The following is a 14,415-nucleotide window of genomic DNA, read 5'->3' as shown; positions in this document are numbered from 1 at the left end:
GTCATCGGGGCCTTAAATCTTAGACATTGGCCTGCTTCTCAATGTAGGAGCAATTGTGAAACGTTCAAATGCGATTTCAAAGTGCCCAAGAGGTACTGTAGTTTAAACAACAATGTTTCGGTAGGTTTTATGCAATCTATGCTTAGCACACACACTTTGAAGGCTATGCGACCGTGTTTGAGGGGGGGGGGGCGTGGGAGGGGGGCAAATCCACCCATTATATGACAGTGTAGAATCATATCAAAACCTGCGAAATCCGGCTTTTTTTCAGTCAGATACGATCGGGGCTATACACTTTCATGGGAAAAATGCAATTTGTTGGCTATTATCACTAATACTTTTTTCAGGATGGGTGCTTTTAATATATGCAAATTATGATTAATATTGTCCATGACTTTAAAAAGTTATACTCTATAATCATGCCAAGTTTGACTTGTCTGCGACTTTTCTTTCTCGAGTAACAGGTGGTTGAAAGTTGCGGTGTCGGAAGGCTGTTTTTGCGCCTCCAGGATGGTATACCATTCAATGCGCATAATAGCAATTACGTCACAATGAGCTTGTCCTATGGAAGAGGTTTTAGGCTATTAATACGTGCTAAATAAAGAGTTATGGCCATGAAAAGGAATGACAGAGGGGTGCTCTTGTGATGGAGCACACTTTCCTCCTATTTCTGACTGGAACAAACGGTGTAAACCTCTTAGAACATATTTGAGTTCGTGACGTCACAATACCTGCCGCTGGCCTATGTTCTGAAGTGACAACGATGCAGTTTTAAGTTCCGCGCTTTAAAGGAAAGCACTTGAAATGTTAATTTTTGGTCATATCGGGTAGAGAATAGACCTAGCTTTCCCGTCCAAGCGTTTCCGTTGGCAAGACTCCTTTTATTTCGTAGAAAAATGAAGTTAAATGTTGTACCTTTGGTAAAGATGGAGGTCTGTGCTGCACTTCTTGCGGCTATGAAGGTATAAACGGGCATCTGCTAAGATAAGGCTGTACAGTTTGGTGTCGGTCTCGGTGAGATAAAGAAGCCTTGGGATGTGTCTTCGGATTAGTGCAACTTATTTGTGTTAAGGCCGAGAACTAGCGCCACACCGAACTTGACACTTGATTGGGAAGGAAAGTGCGAAAGTGACGTCATCGGGGCCTTTTTTCATTGGAAAATGCCTGCTTCTCAATGTAGGAGCAATTGTGAAACGTTCAAATGCGATTTCAAAGTGCCCAAGAGGTACTGTAGTTTAAACGACAATGTTTCGGTAGGTTTTATGCAATCTATGCTTAGCACACACACTTCGAAGGCTATGCGACCGTGTTTGAGGGGGGGGGGGGCGTGGGAGGGGGGCAAATCCACCCATTATATGACAGTGTAGAATCATATCAAAACCTGCGAAATCCGGCTTTTTTTCAGTCAGATACGATCGTGGCTATACACTTTCATGGGAAAAATGCAATTTGTTGGCTATTATCACTAATACTTTTTTCGGGATGGGTGCTTTTAAGGGGGCACACACCAGTTTATTTGGGGGTTCAAATGGAGGCGGCACACCCTCAAGTCTAGCGACCATCTCTTCCAGGGAATTATCCTGAAGAAAAATAACTGTATATGGGGTGAGAGGATATACCTTCAGCTACAAGACCAACTGAGTTTCGATCCTTCAACTTCTCTAATTTTCAAAAGTTATAGGGAAAAAACATTATTTTCATGTCAAAAATGATGCACAAAATCGGGCATTTTCGCATTGGATAAAACAGATGAAGAAGATTTTTCCGGCAAGCACGACTGATACTGCCAGAAAGAGGAAAATCTAACGACTAATCCAGCCAATTATAAAGAAAATTCTAGTACTACAGTTTTTTTAATCATCCACGGCGCGCGGCATTGCAACTTTGCTTGACACAGCGCTTCAGAGGTAAATCTAGGTCACGGGCCTCTTTACATTCAGGCGTAGGGATATCGCGGAAGCAACGCGCGGACCAAAACACAATTTGCACCAAAAACACACCATTTCCTACGCTTTTCAGCCATGTAACCGTTTAATGTCATTTCGCAGGAAATAATGAGAAATGTCAACTCAAACTTGGGCCCTCGAAAGCCTTTCGTCACTTTTTGGTCGCGGACTACCACGGACCCCGGTCGCGGAAGAACTGGGGTGTGCACCGTTAATATATGCAAATTATGATTAATATTGTCCATGACTTTAAAAAGTTATACTCTATAGTCATGTCAAGTTTGAGTTGTCTGCGACTTTTCTTTCTCGAGTAACAGGTGGTTGAAAGTTGCGGTGTCGGAAGGCTGTTTTTGCGCCTCCAGGATGGTATACCATTCAATGCGCATAATAGCAATTACGTCACAATGAGCTTGTCCTATGGAAGAGGTTTTAGGCTATCAATACGTGCTAAATAAAGAGTTATGGCCATGAAAAGGAATGACAGAGGGGTGCTCTTGTGATGGAGCACACTTTCCTCCTATTTCTGACTGGAACAAACGGTGTAAACCTCTTAGAACATATTTGAGTTCGTGACGTCACAATACCTGCCGCTGGCCTATGTTCTGAAGTGACAACGATGCAGTTTTAAGTTCCGCGCTTTAACGGAAAGCACTTGAAATGTTAATTTTTGGTCATATCGGGTAGATAATAGACCTAGCTTTTCCGTCCAAGCGTTTCCGTTGGCAAGACTCCTTTTATTTCGTAGAAAAATGAAGTTAAATGTTGTACCTTTGGTAAAGATGGAGGTCTGTGCTGCACTTCTTGCGGCTATGAAGGTATAAACGGGCATCTGCTAAGATAAGGCTGTACAGTTTGGTGTCGGTCTCGGTGAGATAAAGAAGCCTTGGGATGTGTCTTCGGATTAGTGCAACTTATTTGTGTTAAGGCCGAGAACTAGCGCCACACCGAACTTGACACTTGATTCGGAAGGAAAGTGCGAAAGTGACGTCATCGGGGCCTTTTTTCATTGGAAAATGCCTGCTTCTCAATGTAGGAGCAATTGTGAAACGTTCAAATGCGATTTCAAAGTGCCCAAGAGGTACTGTAACTTAAACAAAAATGTTTCGGTAGGTTTTATGCAATCTATGCTTAGCACACACACTTCGAAGGCTATGCGACCGTGTTGGGGGGGGGGGGGCGTGGGAGGGGGGCAAATCCACCCATTATATGACAGTGTAGAATCATATCAAAACCTGCGAAATCCGGCTTTTTTTCAGTCAAATACGATCGGGGCTATACACTTTCATGGGAAAAATGCAATTTGTTGGCTATTATCACTAATACTTTTTTCGGGATGGGTGCTTTTAATATATGCAAATTATGATTAATATTGTCCATGACTTTAAAAAGTTATACTCTATAGTCATGTCAAGTTTGAGTTGTCTGCGACTTTTCTTTCTCGAGTAACAGGTGGTTGAAAGTTGCGGTGTCGGAAGGCTGTTTTTGCGCCTCCAGGATGGTATACCATTCAATGCGCATAATAGCAATTACGTCACAATGAGCTTGTCCTATGGAAGAGGTTTTAGGCTATCAATACGTGCTAAATAAAGAGTTATGGCCATGAAAAGGAATGACAGAGGGGTGCTCTTGTGATGGAGCACACTTTCCTCCTATTTCTGACTGGAACAAACGGTGTAAACCTCTTAGAACATATTTGAGTTCGTGACGTCACAATACCTGCCGCTGGCCTATGTTCTGAAGTGACAACGATGCAGTTTTAAGTTCCGCGCTATAACGGAAAGCACTTGAAATGTTAATTTTTGGTCATATCGGGTAGAGAATAGACCTAGCTTTCCCGTCCAAGCGTTTCCGTTGGCAAGACTCCTTTTATTTCGTAGAAAAATGAAGTTAAATGTTGTACCTTTGGTAAAGATGGAGGTCTGTGCTGCACTTCTTGCGGCTATGAAGGTATAAACGGGCATCTGCTAAGATAAGGCTGTACAGTTTGGTGTCGGTCTCGGTGAGATAAAGAAGCCTTGGGATGTGTCTTCGGATTAGTGCAACTTATTTGTGTTAAGGCCGAGAACTAGCGCCACACCGAACTTGACACTTGATTCGGAAGGAAAGTGCGAAAGTGACGTCATCGGGGCCTTTTTTCATTGGAAAATGCCTGCTTCTCAATGTAGGAGCAATTGTGAAACGCTCAAATGCGATTTCAAAGTGCCCAAGAGGTACTGTAGTTTAAACAACAATGTTTCGGTAGGTTTTATGCAATCTATGCTTAGCACACACACTTTGAAGGCTATGCGACCGTGTTTGAGGGGGGGGGGGCGTGGGAGGGGGGCAAATCCACCCATTACATGACAGTGTAGAATCATATCAAAACCTGCGAAATCCGGCTTTTTTTCAGTCAGATACGATCGGGGCTATACACTTTCATGGGAAAAATGCAATTTGTTGGCTATTATCACTAATACTTTTTTCAGGATGGGTGCTTTTAATATATGCAAATTATGATTAATATCGTCAATGACTTTAAAAAATTATACTCTATAATCATGCCAAGTTTGACTTGTCTGCGACTTTTCTTTCTCGAGTAACAGGTGGTTGAAAGTTGCGGTGTCGGAAGGCTGTTTTTGCGCCTCCAGGATGGTATACCATTCAATGCGCATAATAGCAATTACGTCACAATGAGCTTGTCCTATGGAAGAGGTTTTAGGCTATCAATACGTGCTAAATAAAGAGTTATGGCCATGAAAAGGAATGACAGAGGGGTGCTGGTGTGATGGAGCACACTTTCCTCCTATTTCTGACTGGAACAAACGGTGTAAACCTCTTAGAACATATTTGAGTTCATGACGTCACAATACCTGCCGCTGGCCTATGTTCTGAAGTGACAACGATGCAGTTTTAAGTTCCGCGCTATAACGGAAAGCACTTGAAATGTTAATTTTTGGTCATATCGGGTAGAGAACAGACCTAGCTTTCCCGTCCAAGCGTTTCCGTTGGCAAGACGCCTTTTATTTCGTAGAAAAATGAAGTTAAATGTTGTACCTTTGGTAAAGATGGAGGTCTGTGCTGCACTTCTTGCGGCTATGAAGGTATAAACGGGCATCTGCTAAGATAAGGCTGTACAGTTTGGTGTCGGTCTCGGTGAGATAAAGAAGCCTTGGGATGTGTCTTCGGATTAGTGCAACTTATTTGTGTTAAGGCCGAGAACTAGCGCCACACCGAACTTGACACTTGATTCGGAAGGAAAGTGCGAAAGTGACGTCATCGGGGCCTTTTTTCATTGGAAAATGCCTGCTTCTCAATGTAGGAGCAATTGTGAAACGCTCAAATGCGATTTCAAAGTGCCCAAGAGGTACTGTAGTTTAAACAACAATGTTTCGGTAGGTTTTATGCAATCTATGCTTAGCACACACACTTCGAAGGCTATGCGACCGTGTTGGGGGGGGGGGGCGTGGGAGGGGGGCAAATCCACCCATTACATGACAGTGTAGAATCATATCAAAACCTGCGAAATCCGGCTTTTTTTCAGTCAGATACGATCGGGGCTATACACTTTCATGGGAAAAATGCAATTTGTTGGCTATTATCACTAATACTTTTTTCAGGATGGGTGCTTTTAAGGGGGCACACACCAGTTTATTTGGGGGTTCAAATGGAGGCGGCACACCCTCAAGTCTAGCGACCATCTCTTCCAGGGAATTATCCTGAAGAAAAATAACTGTATATGGGGTGAGAGGATATACCTTCAGCTACAAGACCAACTGAGTTTCGATCCTTCAACTTCTCTAATTTTGAAAAATTACAGGGAAAAAACATTATTTTCATGTCAAAAATGATGCACAAAATCGGGCATTTTCGCATTGGATAAAACAGATGAAGAAGATTTTTCCGGCAAGCACGACTGATACTGCCAGAAAGAGGAAAATCTAACGACTAATCCAGCCAATTATAAAGAAAATTCTAGTACTACAGTTTTTTTAATCATCCACGGCGCGCGGCATTGCAACTTTGCTTGACACAGCGCTTCAGAGGTAAATCTAGGTCACGGGCCTCTTTACATTCAGGCGTAGGGATATCGCGGAAGCAACGCGCGGACCAAAACACAATTTGCACCAAAAACACACCATTTCCTACGCTTTTCAGCCATGTAACCGTTTAATGTCATTTCGCAGGAAATAATGAGAAATGTCAACTCAAACTTGGGCCCTCGAAAGCCTTTCGTCACTTTTTGGTCGCGGACTACCACGGACCCCGGTCGCGGAAGAACTGGGGTGTGCACCGTTAATATATGCAAATTATGATTAATATCGTCAATGACTTTAAAAAATTATACTCTATAGTCATGTCAAGTTTGAGTTGTCTGCGACTTTTCTTTCTCGAGTAACAGGTGGTTGAAAGTTGCGGTGTCGGAAGGCTGTTTTTGCGCCTCCAGGATGGTATACCATTCAATGCGCATAATAGCAATTACGTCACAATGAGCTTGTCCTATGGAAGAGGTTTTAGGCTATCAATACGTGCTAAATAAAGAGTTATGGCCATGAAAAGGAATGACAGAGGGGTGCTGGTGTGATGGAGCACACTTTCCTCCTATTTCTGACTGGAACAAACGGTGTAAACCTCTTAGAACATATTTGAGTTCATGACGTCACAATACCTGCCGCTGGCCTATGTTCTGAAGTGACAACGATGCAGTTTTAAGTTCCGCGCTATAACGGAAAGCACTTGAAATGTTAATTTTTGGTCATATCGGGTAGAGAACAGACCTAGCTTTCCCGTCCAAGCGTTTCCGTTGGCAAGACTCCTTTTATTTCGTAGAAAAATGAAGTTAAATGTTGTACCTTTGGTAAAGATGGAGGTCTGTGCTGCACTTCTTGCGGCTATGAAGGTATAAACGGGCATCTGCTAAGATAAGGCTGTACAGTTTGGTGTCGGTCTCGGTGAGATAAAGAAGCCTTGGGATGTGTCTTCGGATTAGTGCAACTTATTTGTGTTAAGGCCGAGAACTAGCGCCACACCGAACTTGACACTTGATTCGGAAGGAAAGTGCGAAAGTGACGTCATCGGGGCCTTTTTTCATTGGAAAATGCCTGCTTCTCAATGTAGGAGCAATTGTGAAACGCTCAAATGCGATTTCAAAGTGCCCAAGAGGTACTGTAGTTTAAACAACAATGTTTCGGTAGGTTTTATGCAATCTATGCTTAGCACACACACTTCGAAGGCTATGCGACCGTGTTGGGGGGGGGGGGGGCGTGGGAGGGGGGCAAATCCACCCATTACATGACAGTGTAGAATCATATCAAAACCTGCGAAATCCGGCTTTTTTTCAGTCAGATACGATCGGGGCTATACACTTTCATGGGAAAAATGCAATTTGTTGGCTATTATCACTAATACTTTTTTCAGGATGGGTGCTTTTAAGGGGGCACACACCAGTTTATTTGGGGGTTCAAATGGAGGCGGCACACCCTCAAGTCTAGCGACCATCTCTTCCAGGGAATTATCCTGAAGGAAAATAACTGTATATGGGGTGAGAGGATATACCTTCAGCTTCAAGACCAACTGAGTTTCGATCCTTCAACTTCTCTAATTTTGAAAAATTACAGGGAAAAAACATTATTTTCATGTCAAAAATGATGCACAAAATCGGGCATTTTCGCATTGGATAAAACAGATGAAGAAGATTTTTCCGGCAAGCACGACTGATACTGCCAGAAAGAGGAAAATCTAAAGACTAATCCAGCCAATTATAAAGAAAATTCTAGTACTACAGTTTTTTTAATCATCCACGGCGCGCGGCATTGCAACTTTGCTTGACACAGCGCTTCAGAGGTAAATCTAGGTCACCGGCCTCTTTACATTCAGGCGTAGGGATATCGCGGAAGCAACGCGCGGACCAAAACACAATTTGCACCAAAAACACACCATTTCCTACGCTTTTCAGCCATGTAACCGTTTAATGTTATTTCGCAGGAAATAATGAGAAATGTCAACTCAAACATGGGCCCTCGGAAGCCTTTCGTCACTTTTTGGTCGCGGACTACCACGGACCCCGGTCGCGGAAGAACTGGGGTGTGCACCGTTGAATTTATATTTCTTATTTACTTGTTTGCTTATCTTTCTAGTTAACCCCGATTGGAAATGAAACTTCTTTCATGCAATTTATACATACTCAAGATAGATTACATGGCAGCTATAAGCGGGTTCACGATTTCAACTGCGCATGCATTGTCACCGGTAGTATGCGTCTGAGACATAAACATGGTATCAACCATAGTCTAGAAAAGGGCTATTTACCACCTTTGAACTTGATTATGCCCAGTTCAAACCTTGAACAAACTCACTGAGAATTTTGCTCAGTACTCTATACGGTTAAGTGCTCTAACACTAAAGGCAAAAGGCAGTTACTATAACCATCATCATCATCATCATCATCATCATCATCTACTATGTATATTTACAAAGATGTTACAGTACCTTAGCAGGCACGTGATATCCCGACAGCACTACGTCACGGGTTAGGGTCCGTGCGGTGCTCAAGAGGGTCGGATACATCCTGAAGGGATTTAAAGAAACGTATCAGCCAAATTAAAAAACAACAACAATCACATACAGTGTAGTTGACACAAAATTCTTCTTTCTGTTTTCTTAAAATCGTTCCAATGAGTCAAAGAGAGACAGGGGTGTTTGTATGCCGAAGTTACGGTACCCTGTTTAGAATGGAACAATATGGAGATTCATGGTGTAAATTGTGCACAGACGATGTAAAGTTAACTCCTAAGCGGAAAATTCCCAAACACCACCACTCTCATTTATCACTAGTCAAGATACAAAAGTTTTCAGACAACTGACACTGCTACAATACGATGTCGAACTCGGGAATGTGTTAGAGTGGTCTCCTGGTTATGAAAAAAATGAATTTCAAGTAACTCAATTGATCTTAAGAGACATGAGTTGAAAGGCTTTAGAGTCTGTCTTTATAGGGAATACTTTAAGCATTTACAAATTGACAGACCCCGATTTAGATCTCTACCGGTAGAATCGGCTATTCCTCCAGATCACAATCTATACAATGTATTATGTAACAAAATTAAGTTAATTTGACGAAGATGCAGAATCACGTACCTGAATGTCTCCTTCACCACAGCACGAAGATAGTGCATCTTGTTCAACACCCTGTCGTCTATGGGCTGCTCTGGTGGAACAACCTCCAAGATCTCCTCGTACAGTTTTTGCTGAGCATCGGGATTTTTCGCCAGGCAGTACAGATTGAAGACCAGAGTGTGTGCCGTCTGAAGCATTAAAAAAATGAAGGTAGGGCTACAATCTTTGTGGAGAAATTAAACTCCTCGCCAGCTCAAAAAATGGACTCATCGAAAACGAATGTCTCAGTCGCCGTCAACTATCTGACCCAGTTGCTATGGACACGAGACTTGACCACGTGTGACGCCAGCAATGGGTCAAAAGTTGATGGAAGTCGGCATCGTCCCCCGTCCCGGTTGGTGTGCACTGGTGTTTATTGCCTTCTTTGACCTATAACTGACGTCACAACTGCATGAAGTACGTACTGTGTCCAGAGCAATTTGATCCAGGGCTATTGAGACCAGTTTCCTTACTTGATAGTTTGATTTATCCCTGATGCAATTTACCAACTCAAGTGAATTTTTATGCTACTCTTTCATCTCGGTTTGAAATATGAAAATGAGACGGAATGGGATTTGTCGTTGCCAATCTGTTTGTCATATTTGTTTCAGATTTGAATGCATGTGAAAAAGTTTATTCATCCATTGAATTTGATAACACAAAATAATTCCACGTTATCAATGACTTATTTTTGCGGCTTTGATATTGAGTTAGACTCACCGTGTCAATTGCACCTTGCAATAAATCCACCGACATTTGGATGGCCTCGTCCAAGTTCATGTCCTCCCGAGACAGCAGGCTCGTCAGAAAATCCGCCTCATCTGGAGGCTCTTCCATTTGGCGGAGTTTCTCTAGCCTTTCGCCGATCATCTTCTCCGTAATGCTAAGGTGACACCAAAATGTCTCATTGCGCAGAATTCGTGACCACGTGATTAAAGCTAAAGATTTCAAAATGCCAGAAGGCTGATAAAATTTGTAAATTGTAAAAGTAAAACGTCATTCGCTCTAGAGATACGCACCTACTGACTGTGTCCATGGCTCTCTCAAAAGTCGTCCATCCAGGAGTTCTGATGTATCTGAACAAGGGAAACGACATTTGAAGCTTGGCGAAACTGTAAAAGAAGTCGTTGACCGCCCCGATCATACGCTGCGCGTCAGAATCTTCAGGGAGTTGATCCAGGGTCAAACAGCCAAGGCGTTTTCCCAGAACAACGAGACTCAAGGCTGAAAAATAAAAATCCGCCAGCTTGACTTACAAGCAGAGTGTTTGTGTTCATAAACAATGACATGGCGCCTGAGTGACGCCTACATATCCAACATGGCTGTGCCCATAGACACCGGTGAAAACAAAACAGGCTAATCCTACAGTTTGCACATTTTAGAAATATATTTGCTTTCGGACAGACGAGGACAATGTGGCACTGAACTCAAGATTTAGTAGCTTATTTTACGAACGCCATAGACAAAGTACAGACAGAAGGTAAAGGTATATTACATCCCCGACTGAAGTCAGGTACACATTTTTACACCTGGGGGCAGTGAGGAAGGTCGTGTTAAGTGATTTTCCCAAGGGCACAACGTCGGGGCACGGCGGGTATCGAACTCGGGACTTCTAGGTTCTCTCTACCAGTTACGCCACACACAACCCACAGTCTGCACTTCACAAACTTTAAAGTAAACGCAATGATGATAATGTTTCAAAGACTCACATTCTAGGCCCCATTTATACAGGAGCTTGGTAAAGTCGGGGACCTGTCCAGCGGTCTTGCCCTTCCGTACCACCCCTTGTATCAGCCCGACCAGCTCCCGGGACACCTCATCCTGCATTGTGGCGTACGCACCTACCGCCTTTGGGCGCATCATGTCCTTATTAACAGACCTTCGGAGGCGGAACCACTCTTCTCCATTTCTGCATAAACAAGTAAGCAAATGCTAAATCAGGACTGAAATTTCCAACACACAAAAATTTAACAAACACAAATTTCCTACTGACCAACTCAAACAATGTGCAATTTCACCGCCTATGTGACGTTATGTTACTAGTATGCAGATACGTGACTAGCTGAGCAGTGGACCATGATTTGCAGGAAGCCTATGGCGTCCCCCGTCTCTGCAACTTCTGCTTAACGACCGCACAGAAGCAATGGATTTTACGCCTTTCTGACAAATATGGAGTGGAAAATTGGGGTAAGTCCAATTTGTGTGTTAGAAATTAAAGTTCAAGTCTGATCCGAAATGACTTCTACTAACAAAGAGCATTGAATACTTTTCATGGCTTTACAAATGTACATGTGCATAATTATTCTTAACAAAAACTTACAGCAGCGCGACGCCTAGCGGTTTATTTTTGAGTCGGCGGTATGTTGCGATGGACTCTGGGATAGGTCTCTCTGGAAGCCGACCGTCACTCCTGAAAACCGTCTCGATGTCCTTCGGGTCACACACGAACACCATGTCTCTTAGGCCGATCTTTTCCCGGTAGATCTTTCCGTACGTCTGGTACCTTTCAATTGTTGAGTTGGCCATTTTTGTGTGTATAGGAAAACGCCCTGTAGAAATTACGACACGTTGACTTTATTGCATCTGTTCAGGTTTAAGGGCCATAAACCACATCACATACACACAAAGCAAATATAGAGGTAAAGCGAAGGTCACAAAATGTCTCAAAATAGAGAGAGGGTTATCAAATTTGAAAACATAAAACGTTTTACATTTCTGCAAGTAAAATGCAAGTTAAAGTTAAGTAGAGTAGAATAGAATAAGGTACTCTTCGTGAAAAAAAACTTCGCTTACAATCAAGCTATTTCTGTAGTAACTTATACTCGGGCACGTATCTACCCACTGCACTGTATTTGCACAGTAAGTAAGTAAACACACAGTATATCATAGTGGGGTCAGAGAGTACTCGACCGACCGAACGAACGTTGACCAGAATTCTGTAGGTGACCTGTCATTCAAAGTGCACGTTAAGAAAACGTAGCCTTACCAAACGGACTGTAGTCCAACGCGGTGCCGATGAAGGGAAGCCCTCTCGGTCCGGGAATCTCGTCAAACGGTCGGGCAGCCCCGTCCTGGACGGTGGTTTGTTCAGTGGCAGCCGCTGAGCTGGCGGCCCCCCGGCCATTTCGTCCCCCTAACGGCCTCCAGACTGGCACATTTTGGAGCCCTGCCTGTGTGAAGGCTGCCCTTCTGCCTACGATCTGCAGAATACGGGACATCCTTTGGTATACTCTAGGTCTGCTACTTCATGTGATTCTAAATTTTCAAGCAGTGTCCATGCAGCTATAGCACGTACACCACAGCGACCTTGGGTACTTTGTGACGAATGTAACTCTGTGCACTTTGAATGTAACCGTGATCACGTGACTGACCTTTCAACGTACGAAAGCCCCCATTGAAACGCCATTGTAGTATTTTCGGCGATATTCAAGGGAGTCTATATTTGACGTAAACTTTAAGAATTGGAGCCCAATTATTTAAAAAAACGGACTCTTTTAGGGTGTACAGTTGTACATGTGCGTGTGTATTAGTCATGTATTTTGTGCTTTCTTGGATGAATTTATTTTCGTCCTTTACATGTATATGTGTCTGTCTTGTTATAACTCTAGTTCTCATAGTGCATCCATGCCTTATTTTCATCCCTTAAGATCTTCTATACATTACCGCCTCTTTTGGGTACGTCGTGGACCTTTCCGAGCACCTTCGAGCGCAAAAGAGATTGCCAGTCTGTTTATAATGTACAAATACAGAATAATGAGATTCAGAGAAACGCTGGATAACATATGTCACAAACATACGGCCATATGGTGTAATTGCGAGATACAATATACAGCCCGGGCAATACACCATTGTAATATTAGTACAAATTCCTACCACTTCAAACACATATATAAATGGACATTGTATGACCAAAGTAAGCACTTGATTAAATGACAAAGGAAATATTCCATTTATGCATGTATATGTATATGCATCTATTGAACTGATAAACATAAAACAGATTTAACAGTTTAGATACACGTTGCTTAAAATCATCAAGAAACATCAAATTGAAACAAACATATTGTGCTATTCTATGTTGGATTGAACAAAGATAGATAACATCGCCAATGTACAAAAATCGATCATAACCTGATATCTTGTGTGGCACGGCACCTCAAGGAGTCAAATCGAAACAAGAGCGAAAATGATCTCTTGAATTAAACATAACAACTATACTATTACAGTAGTACCCTAGATACAATAGATACTAGGATATGTCATACTATAGGAAAATGATATACTTAACATTAAGAATGTTTATATATACAGATTGTTATCAACTAATATGACCATACGGTGGCATTGTGATTAATCTATATTAAATTGTGTGACCACATCCCCAAAATGGCCCATTTGTTCAAACAGCGTCTTCAACAGTGTCTTCATCCAATGGACAGGCACCGTCTCCTCTTGGAACTGTGTCTTCCACAGGGACCGGAGTAGTATAGTAGGGACACGCTGCGATGATTATTCAGGAGCAAGAAGGAGCAGGTCAGAGGTCAAATATGATGTATTCGGCGGAGCAGGTCAGAGGTCAGATATGATTTATTCAGGCGCAGCAGGTCAGAGGTCAGATATGATTTATTCAGGCGCAGGTCAGAGGTCAGATATTATGTATTCAGGCGGGGCAGGTCAGGGGTTAGATATCATATATTCAGGCGGAGTAAGGTAACTATGACAACCCCACCCCACCCCAAATGAACCTCCCCTCTCTAATCGTGAAAGACATGCCCTTATTTGGTCTGGTTCTAAGTCTCTAAGTCAATCAATCGGTTGAATCTGCTGAGATCAGTCTCTAATGGATGCGCTGAAAGCACAAACAACAGACGTCTTTCGCCAGTTACTATATCACAAAGCCCCAGGCTTGTTTCCCCAACATCGGCGACTTCCCAGTTCGGTGGAGTACGTAAAAGTAATACAATGGGTGGATACGATCTCGGCGGACGAGGAATATGAAAAGATTATAGACAATTTCGTGGATAACGTACCCAACGCGAGGGATGGGCTGAAAACGGTGCTCGAAAAAGTACTGCAAGAGGAACGATTAAACTGGGGTCGACTCGTTATCGCAATGTCTTTCGCCGCGGACGTATGTGTCAACTTGCACGAACGGTATGACAAAAATACCGACGCCATCTCGACCGAGTTAGCACCGTTGATTTGCGACTATGCGGGAAACTGGTTGTTACGCCAACGTGGATGGGACGGATGGCTTGACCGTATCCATCGTTTGTACAGTGTCTCTGTTGGCTTCTCACTGCACACGTTTGCATCATCGTGACGTAGATTTTGCACC

The 14,415-nt window shown here is 42.9% G+C and overlaps 1 protein-coding gene and 1 long non-coding RNA gene across 2 annotated transcripts in view; one reads left to right on the top strand and one right to left on the bottom strand.

Moving 5' to 3' along the window:
* LOC118405573 overlaps positions 1–11,256 on the top strand; it is a 15,856-nt gene extending 4,600 nt beyond the window's left edge. Inside the window, exons 3-5 of the long non-coding RNA XR_004829904.1 lie at positions 9,082–9,248; positions 10,809–10,998; positions 11,121–11,256. This is a non-coding gene — a long non-coding RNA (uncharacterized LOC118405573). The remainder of the gene's footprint in view (positions 1–9,081; positions 9,249–10,808; positions 10,999–11,120) is intronic.
* Positions 1–14,408, bottom strand: part of LOC118405571 (probable cytochrome P450 CYP44) — an 18,674-nt gene extending 4,266 nt beyond the window's left edge. Inside the window, exons 1-7 of the mRNA XM_035805119.1 lie at positions 12,064–14,408; positions 11,398–11,626; positions 10,787–10,986; positions 10,097–10,301; positions 9,798–9,960; positions 9,060–9,226; positions 8,412–8,490 (exon numbers count right to left, since the gene is read on the bottom strand). Of these exons, the coding sequence (XP_035661012.1) occupies positions 8,412–8,490; positions 9,060–9,226; positions 9,798–9,960; positions 10,097–10,301; positions 10,787–10,986; positions 11,398–11,626; positions 12,064–12,295 (1,275 nt within the window). The 5' untranslated portion in view covers positions 12,296–14,408. The remainder of the gene's footprint in view (positions 1–8,411; positions 8,491–9,059; positions 9,227–9,797; positions 9,961–10,096; positions 10,302–10,786; positions 10,987–11,397; positions 11,627–12,063) is intronic.
* Between the last annotated feature and the right edge of the window lie 7 nt (positions 14,409–14,415).

The sequence above is a fragment of the Branchiostoma floridae genome, chromosome 18 (genome assembly GCF_000003815.2).
Source record: "Branchiostoma floridae strain S238N-H82 chromosome 18, Bfl_VNyyK, whole genome shotgun sequence".
In the NCBI taxonomy this organism is placed as follows: Eukaryota; Metazoa; Chordata; class Leptocardii; order Amphioxiformes; family Branchiostomatidae; genus Branchiostoma; species Branchiostoma floridae.
The sequence above is the reverse complement of the archived record's forward strand: the minus strand, read 5'-3'. Positions and strand labels throughout refer to the sequence as shown.